The 14,014-nt window shown below is 39.5% G+C and overlaps 2 protein-coding genes across 3 annotated transcripts; one reads left to right on the forward strand and one right to left on the reverse strand.

The window, feature by feature from the left end:
• Positions 1–4,150: 4,150 nt before the first annotated feature.
• On the forward strand, positions 4,151–6,156 carry LOC125775410 (putative nuclease HARBI1). 2 transcript variants are annotated; one of them, XM_049445978.1, is made up of 5 exons: positions 4,151–4,510; positions 4,565–4,884; positions 4,939–5,042; positions 5,112–5,259; positions 5,314–6,156. In XM_049445978.1, the coding sequence occupies exons 1-5, from the start codon at positions 4,323–4,325 to the stop codon at positions 5,562–5,564; spliced, it is 1,011 nt and encodes a 336-aa protein (XP_049301935.1). In that variant the 5' UTR covers positions 4,151–4,322; the 3' UTR covers positions 5,565–6,156. The 2 variants fall into 2 exon arrangements, with proteins under 2 accessions (XP_049301935.1, XP_049301934.1); XM_049445977.1 differs by having other exon boundaries at positions 5,112–6,156.
• Positions 6,157–11,839: 5,683 nt separating this feature from the next.
• On the reverse strand, positions 11,840–12,999 carry LOC125775539 (uncharacterized). The gene is made up of 2 exons (XM_049446194.1): positions 12,536–12,999; positions 11,840–12,473 (listed from the first exon to the last, which is right to left on the reverse strand). The coding sequence occupies exons 1-2, from the start codon at positions 12,577–12,579 to the stop codon at positions 11,888–11,890; spliced, it is 630 nt and encodes a 209-aa protein (XP_049302151.1). The 5' UTR covers positions 12,580–12,999; the 3' UTR covers positions 11,840–11,887.
• Between the last annotated feature and the right edge of the window lie 1,015 nt (positions 13,000–14,014).

Raw genomic sequence — 14,014 nt, forward strand, 5'->3', positions numbered from 1 at the left:
TCCCACGCCACATCCGGCACGCACAGTATAAACTACAGCCAGGATTTAAGGCTGAGCAACAATAATGCAACCATTGCAACAATTGTCGAACAATTAACAAATCAACATCCGGCACACGCGGAACAACGAGACACAAATAAATAAATCAATAGTGCTAGCATAGCAATAGAGCTATTCAAACACGGCGGCGAAGAACTGATAAGGAGCATGCATCAGCTTCTTTGCAAAATATGGTCGGATGAAAGCATGCCCAACGATTGGAATTTCAGTGTGCTATGCCCAATCCATAAAACAGGAGACCCCACAATCTGCGCCAACTACCGTGGGATAAGCCTCCTCAACATCGCGTACAAGGTTCTATCGAGCCTATTGTGTGAAAGATTAAAGCCCACCGTCAACAAACTGATTGGACCTTATCAGTGTGGCTTCAGACCTGGTAAATCAACAACCGACCAGATATTCACCATGCGCCAAATCTTGGAAAAGACCCGTGAAAGGAGAATCGACACTCACCACCTATTCGTCGATTTCAAAGCTGCTTTCGACAGCACGAAAAGGAGCTGTCTTTATGCCGCGATGTCTGAATTTGGTATCCCCGCAAAACTAATACGGCTGTGTAAACTGACGTTGAGCAACACGAAAAGCTCCGTCAGGATCGGGAAGGACATCTCCGAGCCGCTTGATACCAAACGAGGTTTCAGACAAGGCGACTCCCTATCGTGCGACTTTTTCAATCTGCTGCTGGAGAAAATTATTAGAGCTGCAGAACTGAATCGAGCAGGTACAATCTTTTATAAGAGAGTACAGCTGCTGGCATATGCCGATGATATTGATATCATCGGTCTCAACACCCGCGCCGTTAGATCTGCTTTCTCCAGACTGAACAAGGAAGCAACGCAAATGGGTCTGGCAGTGAACGAGGGCAAGACGAAATATCTCCTGTCATCGAACAAATAGTCGTCGCACTCGCGACTTGGCTCTCACGTCACTGTTGACAGTCATAACTTTGAAGTTGTAGATAATTTCGTCCATTTAGGAACCGGCAGTAACACCTCCAACAATGTCAGCCTGAAAATCCAACGCAGGATTACTCTTGCCAACAGGTGCTACTTCGGACTGAGTATGCAATTTAAAAGTAAAGTCCTCTCTCGACGAACAAAAGTCAAACTCTATAAGTCGCTCATAATTCCCGTCCTGCTATATGGTGCAGAGGCTTGGACGATGACAACAACCGATGAGTCGACGTTGCGAGTTTTCGAGAGAAAAGTTCTGCGAAAGATTTATGGTCCTTTGCGCGTTGGCCACGGCGAATATCGCATTCGATAAAACGATGAGCTGTACGAGATATACGACGACATTGACATAGTTCAGCGAATTAAAAGACAGCGGCTACGCTGGGTAGGTCATGTTGTCCGGATGGATGAAAACACTCCAGCTCTGAAAGTGTTCGACGCTGTACCCGCCGCGGGAAGCAGAGGAAGAGGAAGACCTCTACTCCGGTGGAAGGACCAAGTGGAGAAGGACCTGGCCTCGCTTGGAATATCCAATTGGCACGACGTAGCGAAGAGAAGAAACGACTGGCGCGCTGTTGTTGACTCGGCTATAATCACGTAAGCGGTGTCTACGCCAGTAAAGAAGAAGAAGAAGCTAGCATAAGTAATTTTTAAGTTATAAATTATTTATAATTGAAATTGTAATTTAGTCCTAGCAGAACACTTAACAATAAAGGTCATCTTGACCAACAATACAAATGTTTTTAGCTGTTTCAATATAACCGGCAATAATTCATATCGCCAAATTGTCCATCGAGACCAAAGGTAAAAAACAACAACACAACTACTGGAGCGAAAAGTAGAACTTCGAAAAATCCATGTTGTTCGAATCAGCACGTAGAATAACCAACTCCGGCGAATATTGGTGCTTAGGCAGCGGCCGTTCATCACATAAGAGTGCGAAAAAGAGCGAATTCAATAACTTTAGAGAGATTAGCTAGCAACAGCACGGATAAAATCACGGGTATAGGTAACGTTGAAGTTATTATTAACGAAAACAATAGCGAAGAGCGGATTAATTTCGAAAATGTATTGTAGGTTAAAGGTTTAAGAACGAATTTGCTCTCCGTTTCGAAAATTACGAATGAGGGGTAAGAAGTAATTTTTCGGCGAAATGAAGCTGTCATTTCAAAGAATGGGGAAACTATTCTGACAGCGATAAGAATCGGTGACTTGTACTATGTTAAGGGTTTTGATCAATCTGCGAGATTATCGCAAACGAAGCCAAATAGCATAAACACATGGCAAGCACGAATGGGCCACCTAAACGAAAAGGATTTAAAACGCGCAATTGGTATGGTATACGGTATAAATTTTCATACAAATGAAAAATTGCAAACTTGCGAAATCTGTATAAGCGAAAAACAAACACGAGAAAGATTATGAAAGCAGAGGGACCAACGTACAACCGAGTTACTAGAGATTGTACACAGCGACGTTTGCGGTCCAATGAAGGTTTGCTCACATTCAGGTGCAAAGTACTTCGTGACATTCACTGACGATTTTTCGAGATATTTCAAAGTTTATTTCATGAAAAATAAGTCAGAAGTTTTGGAAAAATTTAAAATATTTGAGAATATGGTGGAAACGTATACAGCAAAGAAAGTTAAAACACTACAGACGGACAACGGGTTGGAGTATATGAGTAACGAATTTCAAAACTATTTAAATGAATGTGGAATTGAGCGGCGATCGACCGCTCCTTATACACCACAGCAAAATGGCATAGCTGAAGGAAAAAATATAGCTCTTTTATAAATGTCTAGATGCATGTTAACACAAGCAAGATTAAAAACAATATTTTGGGCAGAGGCTGTAAACACAGCGAACTGTAGTCGAAATAGATGTCCCACAGGTAAAACTCCCACAGTCATTCACTTCAGACCTTTTGGTTTAAAATGTTACGTTTTAATAAAAGATAAGTCCAATGGAAAATTTGATTCCAGGTCTGAAGAACGTATACTAGTAGGTTATTCGAATGAAGCTAAAGCTTATCGATTGTGGTCTCCTCAAAAGAAGAGGGTTGTAGTCAGTCGAGATGTGAAATTTTTAGATGAAACATTTGATAGAAATGATGATAAATACTGTGAAGATGGATCTGTGGAGATAGATTTCGATACACGAAAAGATGAAAGTATAGTTGAGTCTGAGAAAATAATTGAGGGGTCTTCAACCGAAAGCGAAAATGAAAACATAATTACTGTATCAATAGTTCCGAAAAGGGGCAAATGTAGACCAAAGCTAATTCGAGGTGGAACCCGTGGACGGCCCAAGAAGTTATTTCAAGAAGTCACAACTAAGAGAACTGATAATGAATCTGAATCTAGTGTAGGTTTTGAAGAATGTGAATATGCAAATATATCACTAGTAAATGACCCAACGACTTTTCAGGAAGATATAAACAGTGAAGAATGTAATATGTGGCTGCGTGCCATGACATCATTCAGAATGATGGCTGTAATTGCAACCCAAAAGAAATTTCAAATACATCAAATGGATGTTATGACTGCTTATTCGAACGGTGCCCTAGATGAAGCAGTATATATTGAAATACCTGAATACTTAGATGTAATCCTTAAAAAGGTAGCAGCAGGATATCCGACACACATAAAAAAGACTAAAGCTGAACAAATACGACGTACATCATAAAATTAGCAGAAGTCAATATCGAAAACCAAAGATCCGGTACGTAGACTAAACAAATATTTATATGGATTACGACAGTCTGGTTTTCAATGGTATCAAAAATTAACGAATAAACTAAGACAAATAGGATTTAATGCATCTAAATGCGATCCACGTTTATTTATATTGAAACAAAAATCAAAGATAATGCTAATTACAGTGCATGTAGACAATTTACTCTTTGCTACGAATGATCGTGAATGGTTAAAAGAAGTCAAGAAATCTCTTTCGGAAAGTTTTGAAATGAAAGATTTAGGACCAGTTAAAATATGTCTTGGTATTGAATTTAAACAAGATACAATTGCAAACTTGAAAAACCAGTTAAGTCAGACAACAAAGAAATACAAAATATTCCATATCAAAGATTAATTGGTGCTCTATTGTATTTGGCTGTAACAACACGACCTGGGGTCGAATCGTTACATCCGTGCACGGATCGGCAAACGTACGAAAGAAAATTACGTGATACGTCAATCGTATGTGGCGATTGGCATTATGACATACGAAAGCGAACGGATCGTAATGTGTTTTCAATTCACAATAGTTTTTAAATTCCACATTGCTATGGATCGTAGGTCGCAATAGATGTGGAACTGTCAAAACTGTCGCAAAATATTTAATAAATTTGTTAGTTTAAACATCAAACGGTTGAATATCAAGATGGATCCGACTTTGTTTTTTTATTTGAGCTCTAGTGAGAGTGATAGTGATGAAAAAATAGTGCGGAGGCAACTAAGAGATCGGAGCAATCCTTTGGCACTGCCGAACACAGCGTAGGTATATAAAAATTAAATCATGAAACCTCATTAATGAAGTTTTCTTTGCAGATTTTTAAAACGATTTCGTCTAAGTAAAGAGGCTTTTGAATATGTCCTAAATAATATATGTTTAACGCAATCTGACGTCAGAGCAGTGCCTCCAGTGTTACAATTAGCAACCACGCTCTCACATTTGGCTGGCGGTGGATACCAGCACAGTGTAGGCAGTGACTATTTAATCGGGATTTGTCAAAGCACTGTTTCGAAGCTGACATCCCATGTACTTAAAGAAATGGAAACGAAGTTGTGCCCTCAGTTTATACGGTTTACACCAGAGGATTCCCTTACGTGTAAAGAGTGGTTTGTGCAGCAATATAAAATTCCAGGAGGTGAATATACACTTTACTAAAATAGTAATATTACTAATTATAAATAATTTTTAGTTATAGGGTGCGTTGATGGAACCCACATCGGCTTACAAAAACCCACAGTGAACGAGCACATGTACTTCAATAGAAAAGGCTACCATAGTATCAACGCTATGATAGTAAGTTGCTTTTATAATATATTTCTTGAATATACATTTATGCATATTTGTTAAATTTTGTATTGTCAGATATGTGATCACACTTACAAAATTTTGGCTATTAACTGTCAATACGGTGGTGCAGCCCACGACTCATTTGTTTGGAAACACTCGGACCAGCGAAGAGTTTTGGAAGAACGATTTCAGCACAACAGGAATGAAAATTCATGGCTTTTAGGTATATTTTCATTTTGTTCTTTTTACCACATTTATTTTATTTATATTTTAACAGGGGATTCTGGCTACCATTTGGAACCATGGTGCATAACTCCTTACAGAAACGCTTCGGAGGGTGCAAGTGAAGCTATGTTCAATGAAATACATTCCAAGGCAAGATGTATCGTCGAACGAACTATCGGAATTTTAAAAGGACGCTGGAGAATTTTAGGATATGGCAGCAGAGGAAGGTACCATCCGACAAAAGTGGCAAGATTTGCTAACGTTTGTGCAGCATTACACAACATCTGCATTAATTTAAAATAAATTATGATCCTCAGAATTGCGAATCTGATCAAACAACGGATATCGACACTGGGGTAGCGAACCGCCTCACCGCAATCGGCCAAACAATAAGGGATCAAATAATGCACTCTTTAATAAATTGAAGATGAAAATGTCTATGTATTTATTCTTGTAAATTTTTTTCCCTTCTAAACTGAAATACAAAAATTTTGTTCATATAAACTCATTGTTTTTATTAGTCGTTTCATCACGTTTGTTGGTTTTATCACATTTCTTAAATATTGTTACAAAAAGTAGTATTAAGTTTTATTTGTATTGCTATAAGCATCCCTGATTATGAACAATAGCTGTAGGTATATGGAATAGCATTTGTCTTGTTGTAGACATCTGGCGCCACGGCTGTCTGCTTGTCGAAACAATAGACATCTGGCGCCGCACTGTCTGCTTGTCTAGTTAAACAATTGCTGAGTCTGGCGCCGCGACTGTCTGCTTGCGTCTGGCGCCGTATAGCCGTATGTTCTGGTAATTTCCAGACGCGATATTCTAGAAGGACACGTCGGCATCAGCGAGAAGTGCGTGGCTATATAAGCCGTGGCAGCGCCAACGTAATCAATCAGTGCTAAGAGTAAACTGCTATAGTGTAGACGAGTTGTGAAATAAAGAGTTGTTGAATTAAATTAAACAGTGTTGATTTTATTTGTCAATCCAGAGATACGAACCTAACAAAGTAAACTAGCAAGAGTAAATTCGTAACAATTGGTGTCAGAAGTGGGATTGTCAAATAATCCAAATTCAAGATGGTTAAATTCGGAGAATTGAGAATTCAGCAATTAAAAAAAGAACTGGAGGAGCGTAATTTGCCGATAAGCGGACAAAAGGCGGATCTGCAGGCACGATTACGTGAAGCAATGGAAGCGGATGGAATCAATGTGGACGAGTTCGAATTTGTTGGGCCAGAAACTTCTACAAAGGTAGAAGAAAAAGTAGAAGAACAACGAACATCATCAAGTGCAGACACGAACATGCTGTTAGTGGCTTTTAAGCAAATAATAGCTGAAAATATATCACAAATAACAGAGAATGCAGTGCAAACAGAAAATCGTCTGGCACAGCAAATAGCTGAAAATACATCGCAGTTAAAGTCTTGCCTTACACAACAAATGACTGAAAATAATACGCAGTTAGAAAAGCGTTTGGTACAACAGATTACAGAAAATACTACACAAGTACAAAAACAAGTGCAAGAGAAATTTTCAAAATTTGAAGACGAATTAAGCACTTTAAAAAATGACGAAGAAAATTTGAAATCAGAAGTTCTTCAACTGAGTAATCGTATGCGAGAACTGCAACTACTTGGCCCTGCACCATCAACAAATAATCAAAGATTGAAGGCACCCACATTCGATGGAAGTATTCCATTTCAAATTTTCAAACTTCAGTTTGAAAAGACAGCAATGGCCAATAACTGGAATGCAGCGGACAAAGTGGCGTCCTTGTTTGTATCATTGAAAGGACCTGCGGCAGAAATCCTTCAGACTATTCCAGACTGTGAACGGGACAACTATGAGGCATTAATGAGTGCGATAGAAAGACGATATGGTAGTGAGCACCGGAAACAAATATACCAGATCGAACTGCAAAATAGGGGTCAGAAGATGAACGAGTCATTGCAAGAGTTCGCAACTGAAATCGAACGACTGGCTCATTTGGCAAATGCAGATGCACCTGTGGATTACATTGAGAGGGTAAAAATTCAATGTTTCATAAATGGAATTCGTGATGTGGACACCAAACGCGCCACATATGCATTGCCAAAAAGAACGTTTGCTGAAACGGTTTCGCACGCCCTCACACAGGAAACAGCTTCCCTACTAAGTAAACCAGCACACAAAGTACAAAGGGTTGAAATGGAACAACCGGCGCTGATGGAAGAAATATTGAAGACTCTGAAGACAATTGCTGCACCGCGAGTAAATACAACAGGAAGATGTTTCAACTGTGGAAAAGCGGGTCACTTTGCCCGAAATTGCAATATAAAAGTAAACCCATCAAAACGGAAACAACCAATAGATAACGAGGACGGAGCATCCACATCTCACAAGTCGTTAAACTAAAACGGAACAGTTCAAAGGGGCGTGAGCTGGTTCCCACAACTATTTGCCCCGCCATCTCGATATCACAAATAGGTCGCCATGACAACAATCTTACTATCAACGGCATCGTAAATGGACGACTGTCAACGCTTACTTTGGATACTGGTGCCACACATTCAATTATCCGACCGGATGTGGTAAGAGGAACGGTTGAACCATTAGTCGGTTGCAAGCTTCGAACGGCCACCGGGGAGGAAGCAGCTGTCGCGGGAAAAGTGTTTTGCAAAGTGATGATTGGTACCCTGGAAGTTAATCACATCTTCATCGTAGCAGAAATCACGGATGAAATCATAATGGGAGTAGATTTCATGATTGATCACGGGGTTACTTTGGATTTAAACAAGCAAATGCTGTTTTGCCAGAACATGGAGATGCCTATAAACACCGGATATGTGACCAACGTTGAAAGTAAGAGGGTGATTGTTGATGATAATCAGAGTATTCCACCAAAATCTGAGGCGATTGTATGGGCCAAAGTGAATGGAGGAGGTGGGACTGAAGAGTTGTGGATTGTGGAACCAACAAAAATAGATACACCCATATTGGTAGGAAGAACGCTTGTGAAAACTAGTGAAGACGCCATCATTCCGGTCAGAGTAGTGAATGAATTCAACACGCCTATAAGTCTGAAGAAAGGAGCCGTAATTGGACAGTGCCAGAATATAAGTGCAATAGCACGATGCAAACGGTCACAACAGAAACCTACTATTGAGCCACAGCAGATAAGTCCTACACTCCTAAATAATTTGCTGAACGAACTGCATGGAAATGAAAAATTAAAAGCAGAAAAACTATTAGAAAAATACGCATCCATATTTGCAAACGAAGGAAACACAGGAAGAACCGGCATTGTCAAGCATCGCATAAATACTGGAGACGCTAAACCAATCCGACAAGCTCCGCGTAGGGTTCCACTAGCAAAACGTGAGGATGCTAACAAAATTATTGAAGACATGCACAAAAACGGTGTAATCGAACCTTCAATAAGTCCATGGAGCTCACCTATCGTCTTAGTTAAAAAGAAAGATGGTAGCACCCGTTTCTGCGTAGATTATAGGAAGTTGAATGATGTCACAAAGAAAGACAGTTATCCTCTACCAAGAATCGACGATACATTAGACACCTTGTCTGGAGCGAAATGGTTTTCTACATTAGATCTACAAAGTGGATATTGGCAAGTCGAGATCGATGAATGTGACCGTGAAAAGACCGCTTTCAGCATGGGCGACGGGTTATGGGAATTCTCTGTGATGCCATTTGGGTTATGTAATGCGCCTGCAACGTTCGAGCGACTGATGGAACATGTGTTAAAAGGACTCAACTGGAAGACATGTTTGGTGTATCTTGATGACATTATCATCATGGGAAAAAGTTTTGATGATCATCTGAAAAATCTAGAGGAAGTCTTTCAGCGAATAGCATCAGCCGGATTACGCTTGAATCCCAAAAAGTGTTCATTATGGAAGAAGCAGGTCACATATCTCGGACATAAAGTGTCAACTGACGGGATTCACACCGAGGAAGGAAAAATAAAAGCAGTGAAAGATTGGCCTCGACCCACCAACATACATGAACTCCGCAGCTTCCTCGGCTTATGCACGTATTATCGCCGTTTCGTACCTGGATTTGCGAACGTGGCTAGTAGTTTACATGATTTAACAAAGAAGAATCGTCCGTTTTTATGGCAGTTGGAACAGGAAAAAGCGTTTGAGCAGCTTAAGGAACTACTTTGTACGGCGCCGATGTTGGCTTATCCAATACCTGGAAAGAAATTCATCCTGGATACAGATGCGAGCGCTTATGGAATTGGAGGTGTCCTGTCTCAGCTCATCGACGGACAAGAAAGAGTAATTGGGTATTACAGCAGAGTGCTCGGGAAACCAGAGAAAAACTACTGTGTGACGCGAAAAGAACTACTAGCTGTGGTGGAATGTGTAAAACATTTCCACAAGTATTTGTATGGACAACGATTCTTGCTGAGGACTGATCATGCAGCATTAAAATGGTTATTACAGTTTAAGAATCCGGAAGACCAAATTGCACCATGGATTGAAAGATTACAGAATTACGACTTCGAAACGGAACATCGAAAGGGGATTCACCACAAAAATGCCGATGCATTATCACGTCGCCCTTGTCCACTGGAATGTAAACATTGCTCCAAATCAGAAGGAAAAGAAGGTATAATCGACGTGCGATTACTGAATATAGAACCTGAAGATGATTGGACTCCTCACCGCATCAGAATCAATCAGCTGGAGGACCCTGATCTTGCAAAGCTGGTAATGGCCAAAGAAAATGGGGTACGACCACCAAAGGAACAAATAAGTAGCGAGAGTCCAACTGCAAAAGCATATTGGGCCCAATGGAACAGCATAAACCTCGTTAATGGATACCTTCATCGTACCTGGGAAAGCGAAGATGGCAAACATTCTCGTCTGCTGATCATAGTACCGAAGTCCATGATCCCGAAAGTATTGAAAGAATATCACAATGGACCTAGTGGAGGGCACCTTGGAATTACAAAAACTATAGAGAAGATTAAACAACGGTTCTACTGGATCGGTTGTCGAGATTCCATAGCAGAATGGATAAGTAATTGCGTAGAGTGCATGGCAGCTAAAGGTCCTAAAGCCAAAAGTCGCGGTAGGCTACAACAGTATAACGTGGGATCACCATTTGAACGAGTCGCAATGGATATTGCAGGTCCGTTCCCAACCAGTACGGCCGGAAACAAATATCTACTGGTTGTCATGGACTATTTCAGTAAATGGCCAGAAGTATATGCCTTACCAAACCAGGAAGCGAAGACCGTAGCCGAAGCGTTTGTAGAAAATTGGATAACAAGGTTCGGAGTGCCCGTCGAATTACACTCAGATCAAGGCAGAAATTTCGAATCTTCCATTTTCCAAGAAGTCTGTACATTATTGGGCATCCACAAGACACGGACAACAGCGTTACACCCACAATCAGATGGGATGGTAGAGAAATTCAACCTAACGCTCGAAGAACATCTGCGGAAAATCGTTGATAAAGACCAACGGAATTGGGACAAGCGCATCCAGATGTTCCTGCTGGCGTATCGTTCAGCGAAGCACGAGACAACTGGTTACACGCCGGCAAAGATTATTTTCGGATCTGATCTGCGACTCCCTGCTGATCTTAAGTTTGGAACGAATCCTACAGCTGTAAGAAATGATGGAGATTATTGTTCTGCCTTAAAGGAAGAAATGAATGAATTGCATCTAATGGTAAGACAGCATACGCATCTGATGAGCAATAAGATGAAGGACCGGTTCGATCAAGCGGCAAATTCAAAAGGTTTTGAAGAAGGTGATCTGGTCCTGTTGTACAATCCACTTCGAAAGAAAGGCTTGTCCCCGAAACTGCAGACAGCCTGGGAAGGACCCTATATGGTGATGAAACGACTTAATGACGTGGTATACCGCATACAAAGAAATGGAAAAGCACGATGTAAAATGAAAGTAGTACATTTGGAGAGGCTCGCCCCATTTGGTTCAAGAGGATTTGTGCCTAATCGAGACGATTAGGCTTTAGTGGAGGGCAGTGTTACAAAAAGTAGTATTAAGTTTTATTTGTATTGCTATATGCATCCCTGATTATGAACAATAGCTGTAGGTATATGGAATAGCATTTGTCTTGTTGTAGACATCTGGCGCCACGGCTGTCTGCTTGTCGAAACAATAGACATCTGGCGCCGCACTGTCTGCTTGTCTAGTTAAACAATTGCTGAGTCTGGCGCCGCGACTGTCTGCTTGCGTCTGGCGCCGTATAGCCGTATGTTCTGGTAATTTCCAGACGCGATATTCTAGAAGGACACGTCGGCATCAGCGAGAAGTGCGTGGCTATATAAGCCGTGGCAGCGCCAACGTAATCAATCAGTGCTAAGAGTAAACTGCTATAGTGTAGACGAGTTGTGAAATAAAGAGTTGTTGAATTAAATTAAACAGTGTTGATTTTATTTGTCAATCCAGAGATACGAACCTAACAAAGTAAACTAGCAAGAGTAAATTCGTAACAATATTAAATAAATAAAATTCAAAAAAAAATAAAGCTCTATTAAATTAAAAAATTCATTAAATGCTTAAAACTAAAAATTCATTAAATACTTAAAACGAAAAATTCATTAAATGCTTAAAACTAAAAATATTTACATCAATGTACCAAGTTTTATAATAAATTCCTTCGTAAGGTTTCGAGCTCCAATTTTTTTATCTCGTGGTCTATTTCCCTTGTTGATTGTTGGATGCGGTGCTTTTCCAACTTAATGGCAACCAGCTTTTCCTGTAGTGCCAGCATTTTTTCTTGTGCTGCTACTAACCTATCAAGCTTCTGGTCTATGCCTTTTTGAAAAGCCGATAGCGACTTCATGTTTTGTTGAAGTAACTCCAACTTCTCGTCACTCCTACTTTTTCTCCTCGGTGTGCGTGGAGTTTTTTCTGTTGGTATTGTTGTAGCGAGTAGCGACTGTGTGGAAGTTGTTGGGCCTGGTAAGGAGCTGGGGAAAGGGCTTGCCTCCTCATCACTGCTATCACAGTTAACGATAAACGTCGAAGCTTGCGTAGTTGGGTTATTTCCAAATGCAGAAACATTTGTTATGCCTTCTACGCAAGCTTCGAGTCCAGCTGCTTCAATTAGCAGTTCGTCCGTCGCAGTGATCAACTTTTCATTATAGGGCCCTCCACCAGTTCGCTGCTTTGATGCCTTATTGAAGGAAAGTTTTTTTTTTTGCTTGATATTTTTGATCAGCAAAAACCTAAAAAAACCATAAAAATTAATATTTTATCAAAATATATTGCATATAAATTATATACATACCTTCCTCCACAACTTAGCATCTTTAACTGGTGGCCCCACGGCATAAAGCTGCTTCGCCAGTTCCTCCCATAATTTGTTGGATGCAATTCTTCCTTGCGCAGAGTTTGGAAGGTTATTTTTTGCCAAACATGGATGGCTTGACATGAATTCCGCCATCACATCTTTTTGTTTAGGATTTAGCTTATTATAATTTGTCCTAAAATAGATTTATTATTAAAAATTTTAAATTTAAAATTTACCAAATACTCACATTTTTAAATAATTCGTCTGTTACGATCGGTAGTTTGCGTTCGAGTGACAGTTCGAACGAACGGATACGTTTATATACTCGTTCGCGTGTGTCATCATGCCAGATTACGATAGAAGCGTTACGATCACGTATATAAGCGTTACGATCACGTATGTCATAATACGAAATACAGACTTTTACGTGACGAGTGATACGTTCACGGATGTAACGATTCGACCCCTGATTTAGCATTCACTGTTAATTTTCTAAGCCACTTCAATTCTAACCATAGTTTCGAGCATTGCAAAGCGGCCAAAGGAGTGCTGAGATATTTAAAAGGAACTTTAAATTATGGCTTACTTTACGAGCAGACAGATGAAGAATTGTATGCAGTCGTCGATGGAGATGGCAAATATTTGAGTGCCTGTGACTTTGTCACTGCTACCTAAAAATCACTGGTCAAAGCTGTGACAAGTTTCCTAAAGTAGCAGTGACAGGAATTAACGAACAAAGTAGCAGTCACAGTATCACATGAAAAATTGCGACTGTGACAAAATAGCATTCACAGTATCATATGAAAAATTGCGACTGTGACAAAGTAGCAGTCACAGTATCATATGAAAAATTGCGACTGTGACAAAATAGCATTCACCGCGGAATATAAAAAATTGCGACTGTGACAAAGGAGCAGTCACAGTATCATATGAAAAATTGCGACTGTGACAAAATAGCATTCACAGTATCATATGAAAAATTGCGACTGTGACAAAATAGCATTCACCGTGGAATATAAAAAATTGCGACTGTGATGAATTCATATTCATTAAAGCTATGAATTTTCTTCAATTTTAGATAAGTATAAATTGGTTAACATATAAAAAGTTAATTTATCTTCAAACGGGTAATATTCATGTACAAATTAAATTAATTACAGAAACCTCAATGCTGTAGTAAAGCCAATTATAAAACTTTTAATCTTAAAATTGCATCAATTTATATAATAATTTAAAAAAACTTATAAAAAGTATTTTATAACTAACGAAATATTTTTAAAAGTATGTTTTCGTTTACTTTAAATAGCTTCTATTGAGTATCCTTATATTGAAAAAAATCTTCAGAGAATATATTTAGTGCGACTTTAAAAATGTGCGTCTTAAAAAATAACGAATCATTTACATTAATTTTTGTACGAAACTGTTACAAATCAGTTTATTTATACTTAATAAAAATTAAAGATGTCTGTGTCAAAA

This window comes from Bactrocera dorsalis, chromosome 1 (genome assembly GCF_023373825.1).
Source record: "Bactrocera dorsalis isolate Fly_Bdor chromosome 1, ASM2337382v1, whole genome shotgun sequence".
Classification (NCBI taxonomy): Eukaryota; Metazoa; Arthropoda; class Insecta; order Diptera; family Tephritidae; genus Bactrocera; species Bactrocera dorsalis.

Bases quoted from the DNA above. Each gene is read 5' to 3' on its own strand.
- LOC125775410 (XM_049445977.1), top strand. From the start codon at position 4,323: ATGTGGAACTGTCAAAACTGTCGCAAAATATTTAATAAATTTGTTAGT. The intron at 4,511-4,564 runs GTAGGTATATAA...TTTTCTTTGCAG, and splicing joins TTGGCACTGCCGAACACAGC to ATTTTTAAAACGATTTCGTC. The intron at 4,885-4,938 runs GTGAATATACAC...AATAATTTTTAG, and splicing joins GCAATATAAAATTCCAGGAG to TTATAGGGTGCGTTGATGGA.
- LOC125775539 (XM_049446194.1), bottom strand. From the start codon at position 12,579: ATGCCGTGGGGCCACCAGTTAAAGATGCTAAGTTGTGGAGGAAG. The intron at 12,474-12,535 runs GTATGTATATAA...TGGTTTTTTTAG, and splicing joins ATGCTAAGTTGTGGAGGAAG to GTTTTTGCTGATCAAAAATA.